This window comes from Sylvia atricapilla, chromosome 1 (genome assembly GCF_009819655.1).
Source record: "Sylvia atricapilla isolate bSylAtr1 chromosome 1, bSylAtr1.pri, whole genome shotgun sequence".
NCBI lineage: Eukaryota > Metazoa > Chordata > Aves > Passeriformes > Sylviidae > Sylvia > Sylvia atricapilla.
Genome location: NC_089140.1, coordinates 121,096,278 through 121,118,448, shown reverse-complemented (window position 1 = coordinate 121,118,448; position 22,171 = coordinate 121,096,278). Strand labels below are relative to the sequence as shown.

Below are 22,171 nucleotides of genomic sequence, written 5' to 3'. Positions count from 1 at the left end.
CATGTACCCATGCTTATAGGGCCCAAGTGGGTTTTCCATTCGCCTTCCTGGGTTTTCCATTCCACTTCTTCATGCCTGCTCCATGGTCATGCAAGTAAAAACACAGGTTACCTTGTGATGTGTACCCTCTCTCTCTTGTGCAGAGGGTCCTTGCTCCCAATAACAAGGACTCTGGTCCATACTGCCAGGCCATGGGACTTTTCTGCTCTGTCTTGTTCAGATCTTTCAACTCTGTCTCCCATCTTGGACAGTCTTTCTGCAGCTGAGGTGCAGGCTGATAAGGAGGAAAAAACCATGATCTTCAGGTTGCCAGAGTCAGGTAGTCACCTGAAGCACTGTTCGTTCTCCTTCTTTCCTTGCCATTAATGTCAATGGCATATGATGATGGTGTGCTCTGCACAAACTTCCACCACGTGGACTGTGTACACTGGACCTCATCTGGAGCTACAGAGGACTGCTCTTTATTTGAATCCCTGTAAATTAACTCTAGCACAGCTAGTGCTCTCAGATACTGGCTACCTTTCTCCATGACATTCCACCTGCTTGGACGCACTATTAGATCATGCTTGAGAAAATACCCTCTGCTGTGCTTGACAGGAGTCACTTCCAGAGGCTGGGAGTTTCTGTCCTTTTCCCAATCCCCTTGTTAATACCTACATCCTGTGCCAGGGTTTCCAGTTGCTTGGCTTCATTACCATCTAGTTTCATATTGTGGGACATGATGTCCCAGGATAGGAGCAGCCAGGTCGCATGGGGCTCTCCTGGGTGGTGGCTAACTTATTTTTGCTCACCTGGTGTAGTGGTCAGATGCCAGGCACCCACCAAAGCCACTCTCTCACTCTCCTCTGCAGATGGATGAGGGAGAGAAAATACAACGAAGGGTTCATGGGTAAGGACTGGGAGAGATCATTCATCAAATACCATCATGAGCAAAACAGTACTCCTCAATGCATATCAACTTAGAGAAATGCGTTGAGTTTATTACTAACAAAATCAGAGCAGGATAATGAGGAATAGAATAAGAACCTTGAAAACACCTTCCCCTTCTTAGAAATGAACTAACTTTTAGATACAATTAAACGGGGACAAAGTTTTGTCCAAGCAAAAGAAAACTCTTTGTTAGTGATGATTTAACTGAGCCAGGTGTACCTCTCTCCCTGAGAGCTGAACAAATACACCTCCACATACAAAATGGCTACAAAATATACCTTTTTCCCATCAGGGGGCTGTCCCTGATCCTTTCCCATTGGATGGGTACTCAGGAACTTACATTCTATCCTGACCACCTACTTTTCTGTCCCCTCTCTCATCCTACTTCCTTTTGGTCAGGACCTTCAGGTCTGCTCTTCTCCCAGCTCACAGCAACACCCAGCAAACCAACCAGGACAAATCCAATTACAAACAGCAACACAGAGAACCAACAACATTCACTCTTTCACTTAACAACCTTTTGGCTCCAGAAAAATATTATCTCATCTCTCCCACCTTACCCCCGCTTCTTCCCACCGACAGCACAGGGAGCTGAAGAATGGGAGTTTTGGTCTGTTCATCACCTATGGCTCCTCCTACTGCCCAGAGAGAGGAGTTATTCCCCTGTTGCACTGTGGGGTCCCTCCCACAGGAGACCGTCCTTCACTAACTTCTCCAGCATGAGTCTATCTCATGAGCTGCAGTCCTCCCCAAACTGCTGCAGTGTGAGTCCATCCCACAGGCAGCAGTCCATCCCCAAACTGCTGCACTGTGGGTCACTCTTCCATGGGGTGCATATCCTTCTCCAGCACAGGAGAAGGGCCTCACTCTCCACAGGTCTCCCATGGACTCACAGCCTCCTCTCGGGCACCCACCTGCTGCAGTACAGCTTCTCCACAGGCTGCAGGCAGATCTCTACATCCCCGTGGATCTCCATAGGCTACAGGGGCACAGCGCTTCACCATGGCCATCACCATGGGCTGCAGAGGACTCCCAGCTCTGGTGCCTGGAGCACCTCCAGTCCCTCCTTCTGCACTGCCCTTGGTGTCTGCAGAGCTTTTCTTACATGTTCTCACTCCACCCTTTTTCAGCCACAATTTCAACTGTGCAACAGCTTTTTATCTATCTTTCTCCTTAAATATGTTGTCTCAGAGACATTGCCACCATTTCTAATTGGCCCAGCTTTGGCCAGTGGCACATCCATCTTTGAAGCTTCCAAGGACTGGCTCTGCAGGACATGGAGGAAACTTCTAGCAACTTCTCACAGAAGCCACCCTTGTAGCTCCCCCCCAAAACCCAGGCCATGCAAACCCAATACACCTGGGAATAGGGATCAGGTGATTGTCTCTGGCCCTGACTCTTCTTCCTGTTGTGAAGGCTCTGCCTCTTCTTTATCCCTCACTAAACGAGCTGATTTGGTCTTGGATTTCTTCTTCTGTATAGAGGCAACTACTGCTGGCACAGTCGGTTTCTCTGGTTCAACTGCAGATCAGGCCACAGTGCCTGTAGGTCTGTTTTCCTCCCCTTTTCCCTAAGGGTGCTGTCTAGTATTGAACTGTGTCCAGTAAAGAGTAGCCAGGGCCCAGCACACTGCAGTAAGTTGCCACAGCATGCTCCTTGCAAAAATTTTGTCACTTTAACAGGGTCCTGTCATTGTTCAGGGATGAACTTCCAAACCATTGAATCAGATTTTTTTTTTTAATGGCTTATTTTTTGCCATATTTCCAAACCATAAGAGCAGGAAAGAAAAGGGGAAAAAAATGAAAGAAAAAGTTAATTTTTGCCACATTTCATGCCACTCATGACCATCCACCCTTGGGGCAGATCTCTGAATGAACTTCCTAGAAATCTCTTTCTTGACTCTAAACATGGTATGGACTGAGGAGACCACCAAGACTTAGCAACAGAACATGCTTTCCTTAACGTCCAAGGGAAATTCGAAATTCTCAAGAGCTGTTGTAACAGCCAAAAGAGGAGAAGGAAGTAAAAGACTAGATCCTCCCCTGTTCTCCCTGCAGACTGACTATGGTTATTAAGACTCTCAAAGACAGTGCCCAAATTAAAGGTAGGAGGGCAGCACTGAATACACTTTTGAAATTACCATCATTGCCCTTGATCAGTCATAAACTGGTATCCCATAGTACAGCAAAAAAACAACCCCAATCTCTCCCTGGTATGAAAAAGAACATCACAAGGAGCGCATATAAGAATTTAGGGGAATGTGGGAATACAGGGTTAGGTACCACAACCATGTGAACAGACCAAGTAACATTGTGACCAGCAGCTCTGGAGTTAATGCAACAAATGCTTAGATTTGTTTCCAAGGTACTCTGGGCAGATCTGTCATTACCTCAACCGTTTATGCCACACACTGGGTGCCAAATAAAGCTGTCCTGGTTTAGTAATGGTGTTCCCCAATTTACTACTCCCCCTGAGACTCTCCAAACCACATGCCACTCACTCGCTCCTCCCTCCTTGTTAACGATGGAGAGGAAAATTTGAGGCACAAAAAACAAAAAGATCACAGGTTGAGATAAGAACAACTTACTGGAAACAGCCCTGAGATAAGAATTTGACCAGCAGTAATGATGGAGATTACAAGAATCACACAGAATGCCCCCACCAATAGACAATACCAAACCGATCTCTCTGCCACACTACTTGACCAGAAGGGACCTACCTTTCTCCCCAGAAGAGGCTCCCTTCCCGAAGCAGTGATGTGAGACATTATGGAATAACCTCCAGGTCCCAGTTATGCCTCCTCCTGGCTACTGCAAAAGTTAACCCTTTCCTGGCTGGAACCAGGACGTTGGAGAATGGTGTTTCGTTCAGAAGATGCAGCCTAGAAGCCAGGCTGGTATCAGAGCAATGCAGAATGTTTTTGCTATCACAGTCAATACTAGAGAATGTAAGATGAGCCATGCTGGGTCAGTGTATGAGTCCTTGAACACTGTATCCAGCAATGCCAAATACCCTATATTTCATAGGACAGTGGCAGCCTCTGTAATACATCCAATCATTTTCATAGTGTGGAAGTTAGAAAAAGGAAGCCTCTTCCTTATCCTATTAAATGCAAAATTACATGTGTATATGGATAGTGGCTCATTTTACAGTGTTGAACCATCAGAGATATATGTAGAAATATACTTTTTCCTGTCACAGATTTTTGTTTTGAGTTTTTGTTTTGTCTGGAGTTTTTCCCCTTTTCAGAATTGTGAACTTGCTTCATTTGAAGAATTGGTTTTGTAAGCTTTAGCATATGTAATTTGAGCATGTAACTAAATTCTAAAAATGGGAGGTTTCTTTTGCATGCCTGATTCATGATAATGAATTTTTTCCATAAAAGCCCATGTAATTTACAAAGTATGCTGTTGTTGGAAGTGACTTTAAAAAGGCTGCTAAAATTCAAGAAATAGTGTCAGATGTTCTGTTGGTATAAGCAGTGTAGTTAAATTACTTTTGATACATCAGATACCACCAGCTGTGGATTTGACCTAACACTGTTTTTGTCTAAAATGTACATTCAGCTTTCTTTTGGTCTTCATTTTTGAAATACCTTTTTTGCTTCATTCAATTGAATGTCTCTTAATGAAAGAAACAGTAATAGCCTCAGCCTCACTGTAGTAGAGTTAAGCTGCTAATAGGAATTATTCAGTTTTCCTGAATTCCATTTGTTACCTGCCTGCAGTAGAAACAGATGAATTCTGATGAAAAGAAATTCAATCCATGAAGTTTTCATTGCTCACTTTCACATCTTGTCGGATTGCATGTGTCTCCTAGTAATGGTTTATCTTCGTAGTACTGATGCACAATTTATGTTACTGTTTTGGATCGTACTTGCCTACAGTATGTGGTTACTGTAAAATGATTAGTTGTGTTTGTCATGGTTTTTGGTTTTTTTTTTTTTTTTTCATACTTTGATTCTAGATGCTTTTGTAGAAACTGTTTTTAATGGGTCTTACCTTGAGCCAAAAAATATAATCCTTTTCATCCATGATCTAGACTACTACTTTTTACTTGGCCCTAATACAAAGCAAGGAATTTGGTACAGAATCTTGATTATTAACATCTATCCGCTGTGTATGTAACTGATGGTTTTACATCATCTTAGCGTGCTTTTTAACACCTCACTTGAATAAGCCTGGTATTGATGTGAAACTCTGCCACTGCTGGGTGGCTGAGCCAAGGTGGAGCAGAACAGAATCTCTGTGGGAAATGGCTCAGTGGCCTGTCAGGTGCATATCACAGGTCTCTTCACCATTTCAGTCTAGAAAGCTCTTTGTGTTTTAGAGTTTAAAAGCCGATTTCTTTACAGGTTAACTTTCTCAGGCATATTTGCTAAAGGAGAAGACTGCTGCATTTCCAAACCGCTAGCTTGTTTCATGTTTCCTGAATGACCCAAAATGATTTTTAAATTGTTAGCATGTATTTGTATTCTGGTCCAGATGATAACCATAGTTTTGTCTTTTCATTGAAGAGCATATACATTCTGTTCTGTTACAATGTATTTTTTGAATTTTTTTTAAAAAAATCAATAAATACTCATATGATGTTTCATTTGTAAATGTAAACAATGTTATTTCCTTATTTGAATGGTTTTCTTGAACTGCTTTAGCTGCAGGGGACATGTCTTTAAACACATTTATTTAACTTAAATTCTTCTAAACTGTTTGTATATGATCTTAGCCATGTTCTATCGTAAGCCCTTAATATTAAGTTATTGGGACCAATGTATAGTTAAGTAGTTTAAAAATTACATTTTCATTCCTTATGATTTATTGTTCTAAAGACATTTGTAATTGACAAGCAGCAGCTCAGTGTCACTGAGGAACAGGTGTTTAGCTTGGATACTTTCAAAGGTCAGGCTTCAAATTACCTGTGATTATTAAACACAAATTCTTCAAGCAAGCCTTTACAAACTCTGAATAAAGCATTTTAGTGCTTGCTTCGTATTTATGAGTACTATCTACCCAGTTAATTGTTTTGCAGACTTTGCCTGGAAATGGTTTAAAGGAAAATTCAGCTTTGGTAAAATTGTTATTTTTAAGTGACTATGTGGTATTTTGGCCATTGTTTTGTAACCAGTCTAGGAAAGTTACAGTTATTTTTGCTGACCATTTAAGTGCAGTAGATTATTCAGAGAATTGTTTAAATGGAAACATTTAGAGAAGCTGTTTACACATGTATAACTTGAGCGGGCAGTTTTAACTGAAGCAAAATGCAAGTTGCAGGTAGCCCAGTAGGAAATTCCACTGTGAATTTCCACAAAGCAAAGATCATAAAAAAATGTAAAACACCAGGATTGAGTGCCCACAGTCAGTCCCAATACGTGGCTGTAGGCATATTTGGCTTGCCACATTGGCAGGGTTTGGATGTCTTAACTTTTCCTCCATAGTGGCTCCATAACAAAACCTCACACAGGATATAGTTTCTATGTGATGTTCTCCTTTGATTGCAATGGTTACACAATTTTCTTTTCCCCTCCACATTTGTTTACTCGTTAACTGTTCCATTTTATACATGGATATACTTAAATGTTTTATTGTGTGGCATTTCTAAATGTTTCTCCTTTCCCCAATGGCACACATTTTGAAATGATTGCACGCACAGGAGAGATCCTGCTGGAGGCTCTAGAGTCAGGTTTACTTGTGGCTCATACATTCCAGTGCATGGGTTTGAATTGTTGGCAGGACTAGACTGAAATTCAATTTCTACACTTATATTAGGGTTGACACTGAGCTCAAACCTTTCCCTACAGTGGCCTTAAACAAAACACTTTTTGGAGGTTGAATTTGGAAATCAGTGTAGGAGTGCTTGGATCTCACTGCTGAGGTATGCATGTGAGGAGAATTTCAGGGAAATTCATCCCTCAGTGGATTTCAAGAAAAGAGCTGTATTTTTGGTCTGATCTGTACATGATTGATGACTTCTCTGAGCAGGTCAGAATTTAGAAAGCACCTAAATACCATTTTCAAAATTGAGACAGGCCCTTTGGATGCTAATAGGAAGTCATTTAAAGCTGAAAACTCATCTAAAAAGGTAGAAGGTACTTGGGATTTTCATGAACCCTGTGCAGAATAGGTACCTAATCTCTGCTTCACTTGCTAGTCGGGTATTTGAACACTGTATCCAGCATACTTGCATACTGTTTTGCAAACTTGGACTATTTATTGGTTTTTTGGAGGGAAGGGTTCTATGCACTGAATCTAATGTAAGTAGATAGTTGTAGTAATAGTAGTTATAGAGTTAGCTGCCAGAGAGAGTATTTTCAAAGCTCCCTGCAGATGAATGAATTAAAAGGTATGTTTTAGCAAATGTCCAGATAAAGCCAAAGAGAGAAAGTACAGCTTTTGTGCTAAAAGCAAGAATGTAAATCCAAATGATACCAATCTGTCCTTGAATGTGTTGGTCGTGGACACAGTTTGTGGCCACTGTCAGCTTGGAACTGGAATCCCAGCAAATGGGCTAATGCTGAAGAATACAAAAATCTCATTACTGGTTCAAAGTAGAAAACGCAAATAATAATTAAAGGAAGCTTTTGAAATTACAGCATCAGACTTCTTGGCATCATTAATTACATTAATTAATGTAAAACAGATTTAAAAGCTATGTCAGCAAAATGTTTTCAGATAAATGGTTCTTTGAAGACCCTATTTCCAGAAATCAGGAAAAATTAGGGTATTAAAAAGTGAAGATGTTTGCAAGATTGTGTTAGAGAAGAGTACTTTTCAAATAAGACTGTTAAAGACAGCATTTATTTGCCCACATTTGGAGCCAAGGTTCCCTATAATTCTGTGTATGTAGCTGTGCATCTAGCCCCTTCCTCCCCATACCCTCAGAACCATTGGAGGCTTCTTTCCCAGCAGGATTGACCAGACTGAAAATATTAGTGAAATTATTCTAAAATAGCAGCGAACAGTCATGGCCAGAGGGAACTGTGATCAGCTGATTTGCCTTAGTTTTAACACTCAAAGGGTAGTGGGAATTATTGAATTTATATTAAAAATATAGTGATTACTTTTTAACCCTCTTCAAGGAGCTTGAGAGTGACTGTGCTGCCATATATTATCACTTACTGCTTCTGTTACAAGCAGTGGAGTTGGGCTTGTGTTTCCTGTCCTGGTGCCTGAGATCTTAGTCAGGTGTGCCATCACTGTTTCTGCTCATTGCTCAGATCAGCTTTTGTAAAATGATGTTGTGCTTTGTCTTTACCAGAAGTATTAAAGCCTGGCTTCTGGCAGAAGGGTATTATCTCCTGTGTTCTTCTACTGTGCCATGCTCAATGGCCAGTACAATAATCTCAACAGCAATGTTTGTCTCTTACCCTCAGGGAGTATAAATACCTTTAGAAATAGTTGACAAAGCCCTCATTATCTCAGTTTCTGTGTCTTCTGAAAGCTGTGGGGTTTTTTTCTAATGGGAAGTTTGCACTTTCACCAATTACCAAACTATTGCCTGATGTTCTGATTATTATAGGCTTTTGTTGTGGGTTAACTCTAGTGGGCAGCTTAAGCCCCACACAGCTGCTCACTCATTCCCCCCTGGTGGGATAAGGGAAAGAATCAGAAGGGCATGAGTGATAAAACTCAGGACTTGAGATGAAGACAAAAGCTGTGTGTGCAAGCAAAGCAAAACAAGGAATTCATTCACCACTTCCCATAGGCAGGCAGATGTTTGGCCATCTTCTGAAAGCAAGGCTCCATCACGTGTGATGGTGACTTGGGAACACAAGTACCATAATGTTGAATGTCTCCCCTCCTCCTCTCCCCAGTTTTTATCACTGAGCAGGTTGTCATAGGAGTGGGATATCCCTTTGGTCAGTTGGGGTCAGCTGTCTCAGCAGTGTCCCCTCCACTGTTTGTGCACGCCTAGAGTCCTCACTTATGGGATGGGGTGAGGAGCAGAAAAGGCCTTGGTGCTGTGCAAACCCTGCTCAGCAACAGCTAAAATAGTAGTATGTTATCAACAGGGTTTTGGTCACAAATCCAAAACGTAGCACTATATATGCAGCAAATCAGCTCCATCCCAGACAAAACCAGTGTAATCTTCACCCTTTATTCTATACTGTTGACACTGTGCTCAGGTCCCACATGATCTGATAGATTCTCTTTCATTAGGTTAATGATGTGTATGATCACCTCCTCTTGCGCATCCTGGGATATATACATGGAAATCATTAACTTAGTCTGTGGATCACCCCTTTAAAAGTTCATTGAGTCCATTTAGTCCATGTGTATTCAATCTGTTATTCAATCAGTTCACTCAGGACAGGAGAGGTGGTGTGATGCATGGAGTTACTGGGCACCAAAGACAGCTCAGGTTGGGTCGCTGCTGCACTTTCACATCCTGTGAGGCTTGTCCTCCGTTGGCTCAGATGGGTCCTGCTGTGCCAATTTCCATAGCATGCAACTCACATCCTGAGTTACAACAGTTTAAAGGTATTCCCGTGACAGTTACCACCTCTGTTTCCTTTGGGCCAGGTTATAGGGTGTAACAAGAGAACATAATAGGGTTTACAGCCAGCTCCTCCCTTTGCTCCTAGCCTGGCTAGCAACAAGGGGTTCCTGCCATAGTAATTCCCATGACATGCAACTCAGATCCTGGGTTACAACAATTTAAAGGTGTTTCCATTACAATCTTCAAGCCTCATTTCTTTGGACCAGACCATAGGATTTAGTATTGCAATGAACTCCCCTTGTCCCTCCTCCAGGGGGACAAGATTATACACAGGCCCACAGTCCACTTGTCTACACACCACCATCCTTGTGGGATGTAGCTGCTCCAGAATGGCAATAGCCATAGACCACTCTCCCTTCAGGGGAATACCTACTCTGCTATAGACGTCTCCATGGCCATGTATGGTTTTGGTTGCACCATCATAATTTTAGCCCCAGCCACAATCCTGTGATGTTGAGTTCAGCCTGTCCAGCACAGGAATGGTAGCAGTGCCCTGGCTGTCTGCCAGCCCATTCCTGTTATCAGTATGTTCCCAGGCAGAGCAGAGTAGATTGATAAGGAGAACAGAAAAGAGCAGAAGCAAAAAGCAGTCACTAGTGAGCACGAGTTACTGATCTACGTTCAGGCAAACAAGCCCCATGGCAAGCACAGGAGCCTGACAATTAATACCTAAACAGATATAAATTTGGTAGAGCATACTCTGATCAAATCAGTTCTTATCTCCTACCCCTCATGCCCCACACTGGGTGCCAGGAGCGGTTGTTACAGGTATACCCAGGTGGGCAGCTCTGCTCCATGCAGCAGCTCTTAATTCCCTTCAGTAGGATGCGGGAGAACAACCAGAAGGGTAAAAGTGCAAAAAGTCAAGGGTTGAGATTATAGACTGTTTAATTGGGAAAGCAAAAGCCACAATCATTCATTCTTCACTTCCCCTGTGCAGGCAGGTGTTCAGCCAGGAAAGCAGGGCTCCATCACACGTAACAGTGACTTGTGAAGACAAACACCATCACTCTAAACACCCCCCACCCTCCTTGTTCCCTCAGCTTTGTATGCTGAGCATGACACCATATGGTCTGGGATTTCCCTTTGCTCAGTTGGGGTCAGCTGTCCTGGATGTGTCCCCTCCTGGCTTCTTACCCATCCCCAGCCTTCTTTTTGGTGGGGTGGTGTGAGAAGCAAAAAAGCCCTTGATGCTATGTGAGCACTGCGCAGCAATAAGTATCGGTGTGTTACCCACACTTTTGGCCACACAGCCAAGACATAGCACTAAACAAGCTACTGTGAAGCAAAGTAGCTCCATCCCAGTCAAAACTGGTACAGCTTTTTACCATCTTTTAACTGGTACAGCTCAGTAACATCTTTGCCACTGTGTACCACTGGGCAGAAGTCAGGAAATAGGAAAGCTCCTTTCATCCATGTGAACTTACAGTCATTGTGCTTGGAAGAAGACTTACACCTTTTTATCAGGTTATTTCCTAGAAAACTTACCCATTTATTCAAGACAACTACTATGTTTTATTGTATTTAAAGGGAAAAAAAAGTTTTCTCCAAGAATGACAGCAAGTCAGGCAGGAATTTATTGACAATTTTAGGGACATCTCTGATTTGCACAGCTCCAGGCTCCTTGATAATTTGGAGTCTTTACTTGGCTTTCAGAAACTTGCAGGTGTCCTGCTACTGAAAATCAACTTGACATCACATGGCTGTGTTATGTAGGAATGGACTTGTAGGTCTCCAAACCTTGATTTATACATGACTAGCCAAAGGAAAGGAAATATGTTGGGAATGTGAAATAGAGGGAGATATAAAACAGAACAAGATGATAGCAAGAATTGATCTTCAGAGAGAGCCTAATGTAAAAATCAAAGCACCTGGACTTCATTGCATTCTGGTTTGTAGGTTTTCTTAATCACCTAATTTCAGAGGGAAGGTAGGCAGTACCACAGCTGATGGCAGTGACCCAAGGTAGATCTACAAGAAGTGGGTTTATAGTTTCCATTTATTTCAGAAATTGTTCTGTAGACTACAGACCATCTGTTCATATTATCGTATTTTTGACCTTAAAGGAAGTCAAAATGGTGGTAGCATTCTACAAAAAAATAAACATAAAAATCATTCTCATATGAGTTCCCATAAGGAAAGGTATGCAATATGGAAACGTAGCCTATTTGTTCACAGAGCATACTGCAGGAGGTAGTATTTGCTGCAGTAAGAGTCTTTCCAAATTGACTCACAAGTCTGCAGAATTAGGAAAACAAATGCAAATCTAGCGCAAGCTATCCAACTAGCTGGCTTCTGGCCAGAATTCTATCTAAACTAGCTTTCTTCTATTCTGGCCATCATTCCCTCTCCCCCTGTTTCAAGCCCTTTATTTAAGCACTGCTGAAGTGTTGCTCTTCTTGTCTGGAGAAACAGCCAGGTGCCTCTTTTTCTCTTTTATTTTGTTTCAGTTTCTGAAATGAAAGAAGGTAAACAGAGAATAACTGGCTACTGGTAGTGTGTGGGTCCTCAGGTGTGGTGTGTGTGTCACCTTGGTAACCTTTTAGCTTCTCTGCTTGGCATCTTGCAAATAATAGTTTGAAATCCTCCCACATATCCCTATATGTAACTTAGTCTGTGGAAAAAATGTGAGTTATATTTTGATAGCCAATTTTAGAATTTAGGGGATTTATGTATGAGAAAGTTTAAAAGCTATCAGGATCTCTCAAAATACTGCAGCCATCACTAAACACACCGGACTGCATTCTCTGCCAAAATCTTTCTCAGTAAATCCTAATGTGACTTGATAACTTAGCTACAGACCTTGGCTTGGAATAGAGCCCAAACTTTGAAAGACTGGAAGTTTCAGTTGGCAAAAATGTGAAGGTGCAGTGGTGAATTCATAGCAGACTGGGGTTTAGTTTTAATTATAGTAAGGGAATTCAGCTCTCAAGAAAAAAAACCCTTAAAAAGAGAAGCAACAAGAAAAGGTGAAGGAGAAAGGAGACAAGTTAGCGTTTATTCCCCGCTCTGTGACTGAAGCTGAGCCTTTCAGAGGAGGTTTATTTGGTTATCTTCTCCCTCAGTCTCATTCAAAACTGGAAGCACAATGGAGCAGGGTAATTTTTGGAAGTGAAATGGTTGTTTCTTGTTTTAATTAAAGAAGGGTGGTTCTTTATGCATACTGCCCCATTTCTAGGTTAGTGCACAACATCAGTGTCTGTACCAGCATCAGATTTCTTAGCCAATTCAGGCAGCTGATTTTCTATTCACAGTTTCACAGTGATCCTGTTCTCCATTAACACAGCGTTTGGGGCTTTCACACGTGGTTTGTAAACAGAGAATCATTAATGTTTGCTTCCCTCTTCACTTCAGTGACAACCTTCATCCTGAAAAAGAGTGTTCCTGAGAACATATTTCCATTCATGCTGTTGCTAGAAAGTTATTTCAAACTCAAGCAATTTTGTCTTTCCAAACTAACCAAATTCCTCTCTCGTGTCATCAGTTGTTCAGGCTGATGACAGGCTCCTCAACTAATGCTCCATACCATGCTTATCCTCAGGGTGTGTCATTAGCAAAACCTACCCTCTCACAGCCCTTCCGCTTTTTAGGCCATGTCATGAAGACTGGAGATCTCAGGGTTGCCAGTCTTTTCATGTTTCCTTTGACTGTGAATTATAAAATTAATTAAAGCTCCTCTCTCTGGAAACACAGTACCTGCCTGTTATATAGATGAATGTCAGACAAGTTGTTTCTGCAAAAACCATGTCAGCTATAGTTTACATTATTTTGTAGAGCTTTGCATTGTATTAATTTTTTAGTAATTAATCTATTAATTTTTATCACATTTTTATTATTTATTTGGGGAGGAGGGCTGTACTAAGTGTTTAAACTCGCTGTAGTTCAGCTACTCTCTCCTATGTCGGCAAAAAAATACATATCTTATATACAGAATAGAGGAAGTGAACAAGATAGCCAGGTAGTTTCAATGTAAGCGTGATTTTTTTTTTAATTAGAAAGTCCCATCTCCTGATTTCAGCTTTTTCCTATCAGACGAAACAGGTCTCTTAGCACTTCTCAGTGCCAGCCATTGTAAACACAGTTGCTCACTTTGCATGTGCTGCACAGGGACACTGTTTTATAAATACATACCTGGGTTAAGATTTAACAGATGGAAGGTGAGCAATAAGCTCCTTACTGCACTGATTATCCTCTATGCTATGATGGCAGCTGATTTTCTCTTTTGTAAAACCAAACATCACATCCAGAGGTCGGACAGAGCTGGGTCTTCCTTGCTTGACTGAGCATAATATATGGCTTGACCTTCCAGTTCTCATGAATCACTGAAACAGGAGCTCTGAATTCAGAGGGTATGTAAATAGCAGGGAAAAAAACCTGTACAAGCTTCTCCGGCTCAGACTTACTTTGCATTTAGCAGATATTTTATATATTCTCCTTGGAAACTGTATCAAATACTTTTTTTCCCCTCTTATTTGTACTTTGCTGTTTCTTGTAGATGCCAAGTGTCTGCCTAACTGTAGCCAGGAGTGTGAAATACTGCTGCAGTAACCTGTGACAATGCCTTTAGTCTGCTTGTTGTTGCCTATTTATGGTGCAGTAATGGTTTATTTGGTAGTCTAAACCCTAGGACAGTATTTTAATGAAGATTTAAGGCTATGATACAGCTGCTATTCAAACTGTGTGAGAGAGGCATGTTGGAATAGCCCAAGATTTACGGCTGCACTGTCAGTCCTTAAGCTACCAAGTGTCTTTACCCTTTGGTGCAGTAGCTCCGGTGGAAAGTGTACCCACTGCTGTGAAGCAGACACGGCGATTAATGAACCTGAGGCGCGCTAATCAAACATATGTTTTCTTGGCACAGTGATTGTGTTATATATCACATCCCAATGTACAGGCCTTTATCTTTCCTTAATGATCTAGCAAGGGGGCTTTTTAAAATGTGGGTGTTTTTCATGTACTCCTTAGATTTGTTCCACAGGGGGTGGCCGTTAAAAACATCTGACGGGCATGCAGTGAGCCAGCGCCCTGCTGAGATTAGTAAAATACTATATTTAGTAATCGCACTACATCAAGGAACTCCAGCATTGCAGGAAACAGTTTGATTCAATGCTTTTTTTTTCTGATTTTTTTAATTTTTTTTTTCTGTATGCCTTATTATTTCATCTGGGATATTTTTTTTTTCCAACTTGGACTTGAGTTTTGTGTCTATTTTTCAACATTTTTTAAAGGATTTGTTTAGATGATGGGATTTTTTCCCCTTTTTTTTGTTTTGTTTTGTTGTTACCGGGAGAGAAAAAAAAAGTGGGGAGTTGTAAAACAGGTAGTAAGAATGAAAAGTGGTGTTTGGAATCTCTCTCATACTGCTCTGTATCTGAAGAAACTGATCTAATATTTGTTAGGAAACCTCCATGGGTAATACGTAATATAAGGATTCATGCTTTGAAGTACTAGCATACTGTATGGTAAAAGCTCCTAAAGTTGGCTGACAAAATGGTTGAAATGAGCAAGTATATTAAATCTATTTTTGTGCCAGAAGTATTTCTTCACCACTAAATAAGTATGAAACAGACTTGGAGCTCAAACAGGTTCGTTTCATTTTTTCTTTAATAGTTGACATGACTAACTGTAGATGAACAACATAAAGTGGAAGATAAAAGACCCATATGGAAAAGACAGCTTTTCACCAGGATGCTAAAGGAAGTAAACTGTTTCATGAGACTCTTGTCCAAATCAAAATTGCTATTTTAACATCTGATTTCTGAGCCCATTCTTGGTTTTTTTTGTTGCTATAAATCCAAAGCAGCCTATGTAAAATGTTGGAAACTATTCTGTAAGCTCAGGACTAAATTGAGCACTCTCCCTTTAAGGGGCAGATTTAAAGGAATACCATCCTTTGTTCTAATAAAATAGTCCAGGCTTGTCAATCCAGAAGATTTGTGCATTGCTGAACATAATGGCATTTTATTACCTAGTTTATTTCTGTCTAGCATTCTAAGACTCCTGCTGATGCTTTGACTCAGAGTAGTTTTCAGTTTGGAAACTTGAACTCCAGTGTCACAGATGACTTCTTTCTTTTGGTAATTTGTATTATTTTTTTTTAACTATTAAATGTTCAAGAAAGAAAATGTTTGTCCTGACAGAAGCTGTGTTTCAAACTGTGAACATCTAAGCAGCAGGGTGTGAAAAGAGTGGCCTTTATTTTTGCTCCCCTCAGACTCTTGTTAGTTAACTCATTTCTATTTGTAGTTTGGGATATTATAGTCAAGCTTAATGATTAAGTAGTAGTACAACAGGTCTCTCACCCTCCTCAGCTGTGATTCAGTAAACCACAGCCATGTCCATGCAAAAGAATAGATGTTTAAATTCAGACATTCATGCTGAAGGCCAGCAGACTGTGCTGCCGTTGACGTTAGAATTTGTTTGTATTTACAAAATAATTTCTGCAGTTTAACTACTGCCATTATCTGAAATTGCATATTGATCCAGTTTTTTAAAGCAGCTTATTGCAAGATAAATCCTGAAATATTTTTGCAGTTTCCATCAGAACACTTGCACGCAGGGAGGGTTATTATAGTGAAGATAGATTGACGATTAAAGATTAAAGATGTCTCTATATAAAAATGACAGAAATGGGATATTGCCTTCTTGTGAAGCAGCATTATGATAGGAGTACCCTAAAATGTAATTTCTATACAGTTTTATCCAGTGGAGTTTACTTTCTCCTGTATAAAATAACAATTTTTCCTGTATAAAGTTAAGAATTCTGGCTATGCCATTCCCCACTCAGTTGTAACATTGTAAACATTCATCTTATATCTTCCTTCATGTGTAGCTATAAATGCCCATCAAAATATTTGCAGCTCTTCAGTAATTTAAAATACTAAAAACAAGGGACCAAATTTCAGTATAAGTTGTCAAGTGGTTTCAGACCTTCACATAAATTTCTGTGTACACGCTCCAGTGAATGGTACCCATTCATACATACTCATACCACACTGCTTGTTCCTGATGGAAGCAATCTGTAAAATGAATATATACTTCCATGTCATGTGAATATGGAACATGGAAGTATACATGTGTGAGTAAATCCATGGCATTGTGAAAAAATATACTTCTAGAATTTATTTCTGTATTTTGTTGTCCGGGACACCCTTTGTGCTTTATGTGCCGAGGTTTTGTGCCCTGCCCACAGAGCGCCGTGGAGTGCTGTGTTTGGGATTCTTGAGCTGGCTATACATGATTTATTGCAGGTGTATGTAGTGTAGTTACCCAGGAGAAAAGCTGGCAGTGCTGTGTGCTTTTCCCAATAAATAAGCAGTCTCATTTAGAATTATTGCCGGGATCTTCTTGTGGTGACACCGCTTTGTGCTGTGTAGACAAACCTTGGAGGAGAATTACATGTAAATCGGTCATAATAGTCTGAGTCTTGCATGTTACTCAGAAACTTGCACAACTCTTGCTAGAGACATCTGTATGCTGGTCATTGTTTTCTAACCAGATCCTAATTCTTTTCCATCAAATCTCTGCTTATATGTTATCTAAATAAAACATTCTGAATTTTAATGAGTGAAATTTCATTGCTGTTTAATCCTTAAATGCACTGAGCTAATCTGTGAGTGTCCCTTAATTATAAAAAGTGAAGCCAGAAAATTAGGTCCTGGACATAGAGAGTAATTATTTTCATAACTCTTTTTTTTTTTTTTTTTTTTTTACCTCCATAACATATGTAAAGAGAAAATGACCAATTGTGGTTAGGCCAGAGGCCTTAATGATGGGTTATAGTCCCAGCACTGCCCGTCAGTCCAGTCCAGCTTGGATGAGTCATTTAAAGTCTGTCCACAAAGTGTCCTTACCTGCCTAACAGAGGTGTGGTGAAATGGGCTGTAGTTAAGCACTCCTGACTCTTTAAGGCACAGAGGAACTTAGAAAATTGTTATTTGTTGCTGTGAATCTCAGTAATGGCTTCTCAATGGTCACCGTCAGAGCATTTGGCCAGCCTTCAGTCATCACTCCTTGATCACAGATACTGACTCGGGTGTTTGCTGTGCTCTGCCTTAAAGGAATGGTATTCTTGAAAGAGTTTTGTAGATGTTCAGATTCTTCCCACACTTAGTAATAATAGCATGGACATAAAAACTGAAATATTTGCAACATGCTGCTGGCCAAAACCCAAGAAGTATGTGCTGCTATTTGGGCTATTTGATAATTATTTGACTACCATTATTTCTTTCTGAGTGCCTATTTTGGACATTCTGCTCTAATAGGTAAATAAAAAAGCCCCAAATTTTGGCTCACAGATGAAACTTGAAGGGGAAAGGAATAATGTAGTGTGAGAATGTAGCAACTGGACTGATAAACAACAAAACAGGATTACTGGGAAATTGCACATTCACATGCCAAATATAGAAGTTTGAATGTTTCTTCTGACTGCATAAATCCGTAGACTAGAGAGATTTGATGAAAGGACAAAGTTTTATTTGTTCCTGTTCAAAGTCCCATCTTTTGTCTTTTATATCACTATTCATATCATTAATATAGAAAGTGGTTTTTTTATTCAGCTGAAGAGCTTCAACAGAGCAAAAGATAATTAGAGAGCTGTTGTCTGAGAAGTAACAAAATAAGGGCCTTGATACATTGAGATGAGGCCAAAAGTGCATAATGAAATCCCTTTGGAAAAGCTGAGCCTACAGAGATACCAAAATTCTGAATTTATTACATTTACAATGTGGGACTCTAAAGGGGATGTGAGTCAAACCTGCTGTTGCAAGTAGTAGTGTAGTGAAATACTAATAGTTTTTCCTCTGGCTGTCTCCTGTTCTTTCAGCTTATTAGTCATTCTTTATTCCAGTGGACACTAGTGAATTGCATACTTGTATTATTCTGACTAAAACTAAGCTTACGAACATGCTGTACAGTTCAGAAAGTGCCATTTTCCCATTTCTACATACAGGCTTTTCTTGGTCACCAGATTTTGCCCCATTTGCGATCTCATATTTGCAGCACAGAACCATCCTCTTGATCTTTGCTGCCCCATTTCTCACATTGCATTCCCACAAGATATAGCAGAAAATCTATTTTGCAACTAGTTGTGGAAGCTTGATAGGCCTTTGTCATAACAGTAGTCCCTGACATTTAAAGGACTTCAGTTTATATTTGTCAGTCAAATTTCATACCTTCATACCTCTTTCAATTAATCAAAGTTAAACCATTGTATATGTGAAGGGGCCTCTTGTGGTTTCTAAGTAAGTAGTATGGCTTTTCTGGCAGAGAGCCACAAGCAATTTAGTAGGCACATACTGTGGGGGTTGAGAGGAAGGGCCAGGAATAATCCAGAAAGCTTTAAGAAGGGCTGACTGAAATCAGTATTTCTATACACAGTACAAGACTTTTGCATTCTGTATCTTACTTTTGGCCATGGCAAAACTGTTTTGGTATGTTGGCAGTAAAGTAATTCTGAAACATAGCACCAACTTGGTTTTCCTCTTACTCAACCAGTTTTGCACTGGTTTCACTTCAGCTGAAGTATTCCCAATTTGCACCTGTGGCAGAGAAGAGGGATTTAATACACAGTTTACAATTGTCATATTGCCACGAAACTGTTTCCACAGGAATAAACCTACTGTAGTTCCTAGCTGTCTTCAGAAATAGCAGGATTCATTTTGTAGCCTACAAGTCAGGATGAGGCTTTACCATGTACCTTTTGCCTGAGAGCTATACAGCTGTAAATAGATACTAACATAAAAGGTCTGTCTCCAGCAGAGCTGATCTCTCTTTCCAATTCTGACAGGGGTCACATAGGCAATGTAAATTACCACCATAAACTAAATTCCACTTCTTCTGTAGAGCAAAGTGCTTGATCTGCCTGTCTAGAAGTCAGGAGCTATGCAGAGAACTGTAATATTTCGACAATTCAGCATGAGTGGCAACCTGTTCTTAATAATGAAACACTAGCAACATTTAATTTCATTTTGTTTCATCATGTTAAAACCCATGCTTTCTTCAGGGGATTTAAAAACCAGCTGAATGGAACCTGAGGACAAAGAGAATAATTCAAGTAGAAGCACTATTTTCCTCTGTATTTCATAGAAGTTCAGGTTCAACATGCACCTCTTGATACCCATAGGGAATGAGTTGCTTTTAGAAAAGGATAGTCTAGACATTCCAAGAAGAACATGATTTCTCTATTTTATCTGTCATTTTCATTTAATTGAATATGTACCATAATAGTAATGTCAAAAGATTTAGGGGATTTTACTAGAAATGAAATTACAATCAAAAAATTTTAACTATTATTGGCAAGTTTTGGAGGATGTAATTATTTACTTGGGTGTTTTATAACTAAGCTACAATATGCTGTTAAAAAATGACATGGAGGTTGAAAACTTTAACTTGAATCTAGACTCTTATATAGATACAACATCTTGAATTCAATCTGCAAGATGTCAGAATCTCAAGAACTCAACACTTCAAAAATTATGCAACAGGCATATCATTGAAAATTTGGCCCCAGTTCAGCATGTGACTATCTAGACTATTTTACACACTCCTTTTTTGATATTAAAGATGAATTCAATGTAAATGTCTGGAATTCTTCTTACGAGCTTGTTGGAAAGGGACAGTATTTTAGCATGACTCCCTTGTGCAAACCTGGTGTTTAGCAGATTACGTATGTTATTCTGTTATAGGTACACTACAGTGATAGACAAAATGGCAAAGAGTGTATGACCTGTTTGACACTGTCTCCTGTGCAGATGACTTTCCAAGGTATCGGAAGCTCCATTGAAGCCAGCCATGACCAGGTATAATACCTTCACCCCACACTCTTGTGATTTTATTGATATCTGGTAAGGCCACAATGTCAGCATTAGTAAATTTAAAATTTCGACACATCTTGTGCTTTCCGTATGGCATGTTCTTGTCACAGGGATTTGCCTCTCTTGCCCTACTAACATCCTGATTAGATCTAAAGAGTGAAATGAAAAGGAGACAAAATTATATTGCCTTTTACGTATTTTTAAGACATATTAGGAAAGCCTGAAGAGCTTGCTTTGGTTTTAAAGTCTGATGTAAGGTTTCTGCAAAGGTTGTATTTGCTTTTATGTGTGTATCAGGTCTTGTCTATCCTATTTTTGCTAGAAGATTATGAGTAGTTGGAAAAGCAGAGAGATGAAGCCATTATCTCTAGCCAGCATCTGTCACAAGAAACTGACATTTGAGAGGGGAAAAGGATTTTTAATCAGACTGTATAAAACTCCCATTTTGTTTGGCTGTTGCTAAAACATTTAATTCAAGCTTCTGGCAAAAAGCCAGAAAAAAAAGAAAAAAGGCTCAATGTTAATAATTTATCACCCTGTTGCTTCAGATGGGAACTGAGGGGGACTTCCCATTCTTCTTGTCTTGTCTTCCAACACTCGTATGTATAAAAGCATGACAAGACTTTGATACTCTGAAAGTAGTAAAAGCAAAAAGGAAACAAGTAGAAGAGAACATTTAACCAAACCTTGCACCTTTCATATCTTCAGTAGATTAGAAAAAAAATTACCATGTTTACTTACTTTTGCAGGTTATCTTTAAATGATACTGTGCTCACATGTGCTGTACATTTTATCAGACTCTATGCAAGATTCTCTAAGAATAAAAAGTAAAGCCGCGTTGAGAATTAGCAGAATTTGTTACTTTTGGGGAAAAGTTTCAGATGCTCTTAGCCATGTTTTTGTTTGGTGGTTTTCTTATTGAAAGTTCCTAAGTTAGTTGTTAACATAAACTAAACCCATTAGTTATTTACATGGTAACATGAGGATACTTCCTGCCCTTAAGTGTTTGGTGTTTTGCAGTAATGGAGAGCTGTGGTAAGTCAGAACATACTTTGACATTCAGTTCTCATTTCATCCAGCAACTTGTTTATGATGCTCTAACGCTGCTCCATTTTTCTTTCAGTAAAGATAGGCTTTTAAAATATAGTTATAACACAAGTATGATATTTAGACATTTCAATGAATTTAAGGTGGTCCCTGTCAATTTGGTAACAACTACATTCTGGGCCCCCAGCCAGCTTGGCCTTTGTCTTAGCATTTATTTAGGCTAGAGTATGATATGTAAACAGAAAAGAGGCTCTGTAAGCAAAAAGCACATTTAAGCCATCTAAATAATTATATATTTAAGACCTCTAGATGAAAACGTTGTATTGAGACTGCAAAGTCAAGCACACAGAAATTAGGAAACTTCAGATGATGTGCAGCGTTAGTTTCATCCCAAATGTACCCATTCAGTGCTCCAAACAGGGTATTCTTCTGAGAAGAAAAGAAATTTGGGGATATTCTTCTGAGAAGAAAAGAAATTTGTGTAAAATCAGATAGATAAAAATTGTATCATAGCAGATTCACAAATAGGTAGAATTAAATTTACTTGGGCCATTATGCAGCTGGAATTTCCTCATGTTGTTTCAATTTGAAGTTTAAAAAATGTTCATAATTGGTTTTAGTTACGTAATTTTCCACAGGGTTCTTAAAATGGAAAGAAAAATGTTTTGTTATTGCATGACAGGGTTACTGCATGTTGTGTTACTGAACCCACATCACTTGTGCAAAGATTTCATCTGAGCCAAGAGCAAAAGAAAATAATCATCTGAAAGGCAAATGCCAACCAGTGGCTCACAAAAAAGATCCACTCACTGGACAGGATGCACAAATTTCTGCTCATGCCTTTCCTAACTGTCAAAGGAATTTGATTTTCCTGGGAAGAGGGA

At 39.8% G+C, this 22,171-nt stretch overlaps 1 protein-coding gene across 2 annotated transcripts in view; it reads left to right on the top strand.

Annotated features, from left to right (window-relative positions):
* STAU2 (staufen double-stranded RNA binding protein 2) overlaps positions 1–22,171 on the top strand; it is a 170,380-nt gene that overhangs the window by 88,739 nt on the left and 59,470 nt on the right. Inside the window, exon 13 of one of the 2 annotated variants that reach the window (XM_066332355.1) lies at positions 20,112–20,225. The exons of the other annotated variant lie outside the window; for it this stretch is intronic. Coding sequence (XP_066188452.1) covers positions 20,112–20,225 — 114 coding nt within the window. The remainder of the gene's footprint in view (positions 1–20,111; positions 20,226–22,171) is intronic. 2 annotated transcript variants of the gene reach the window in all.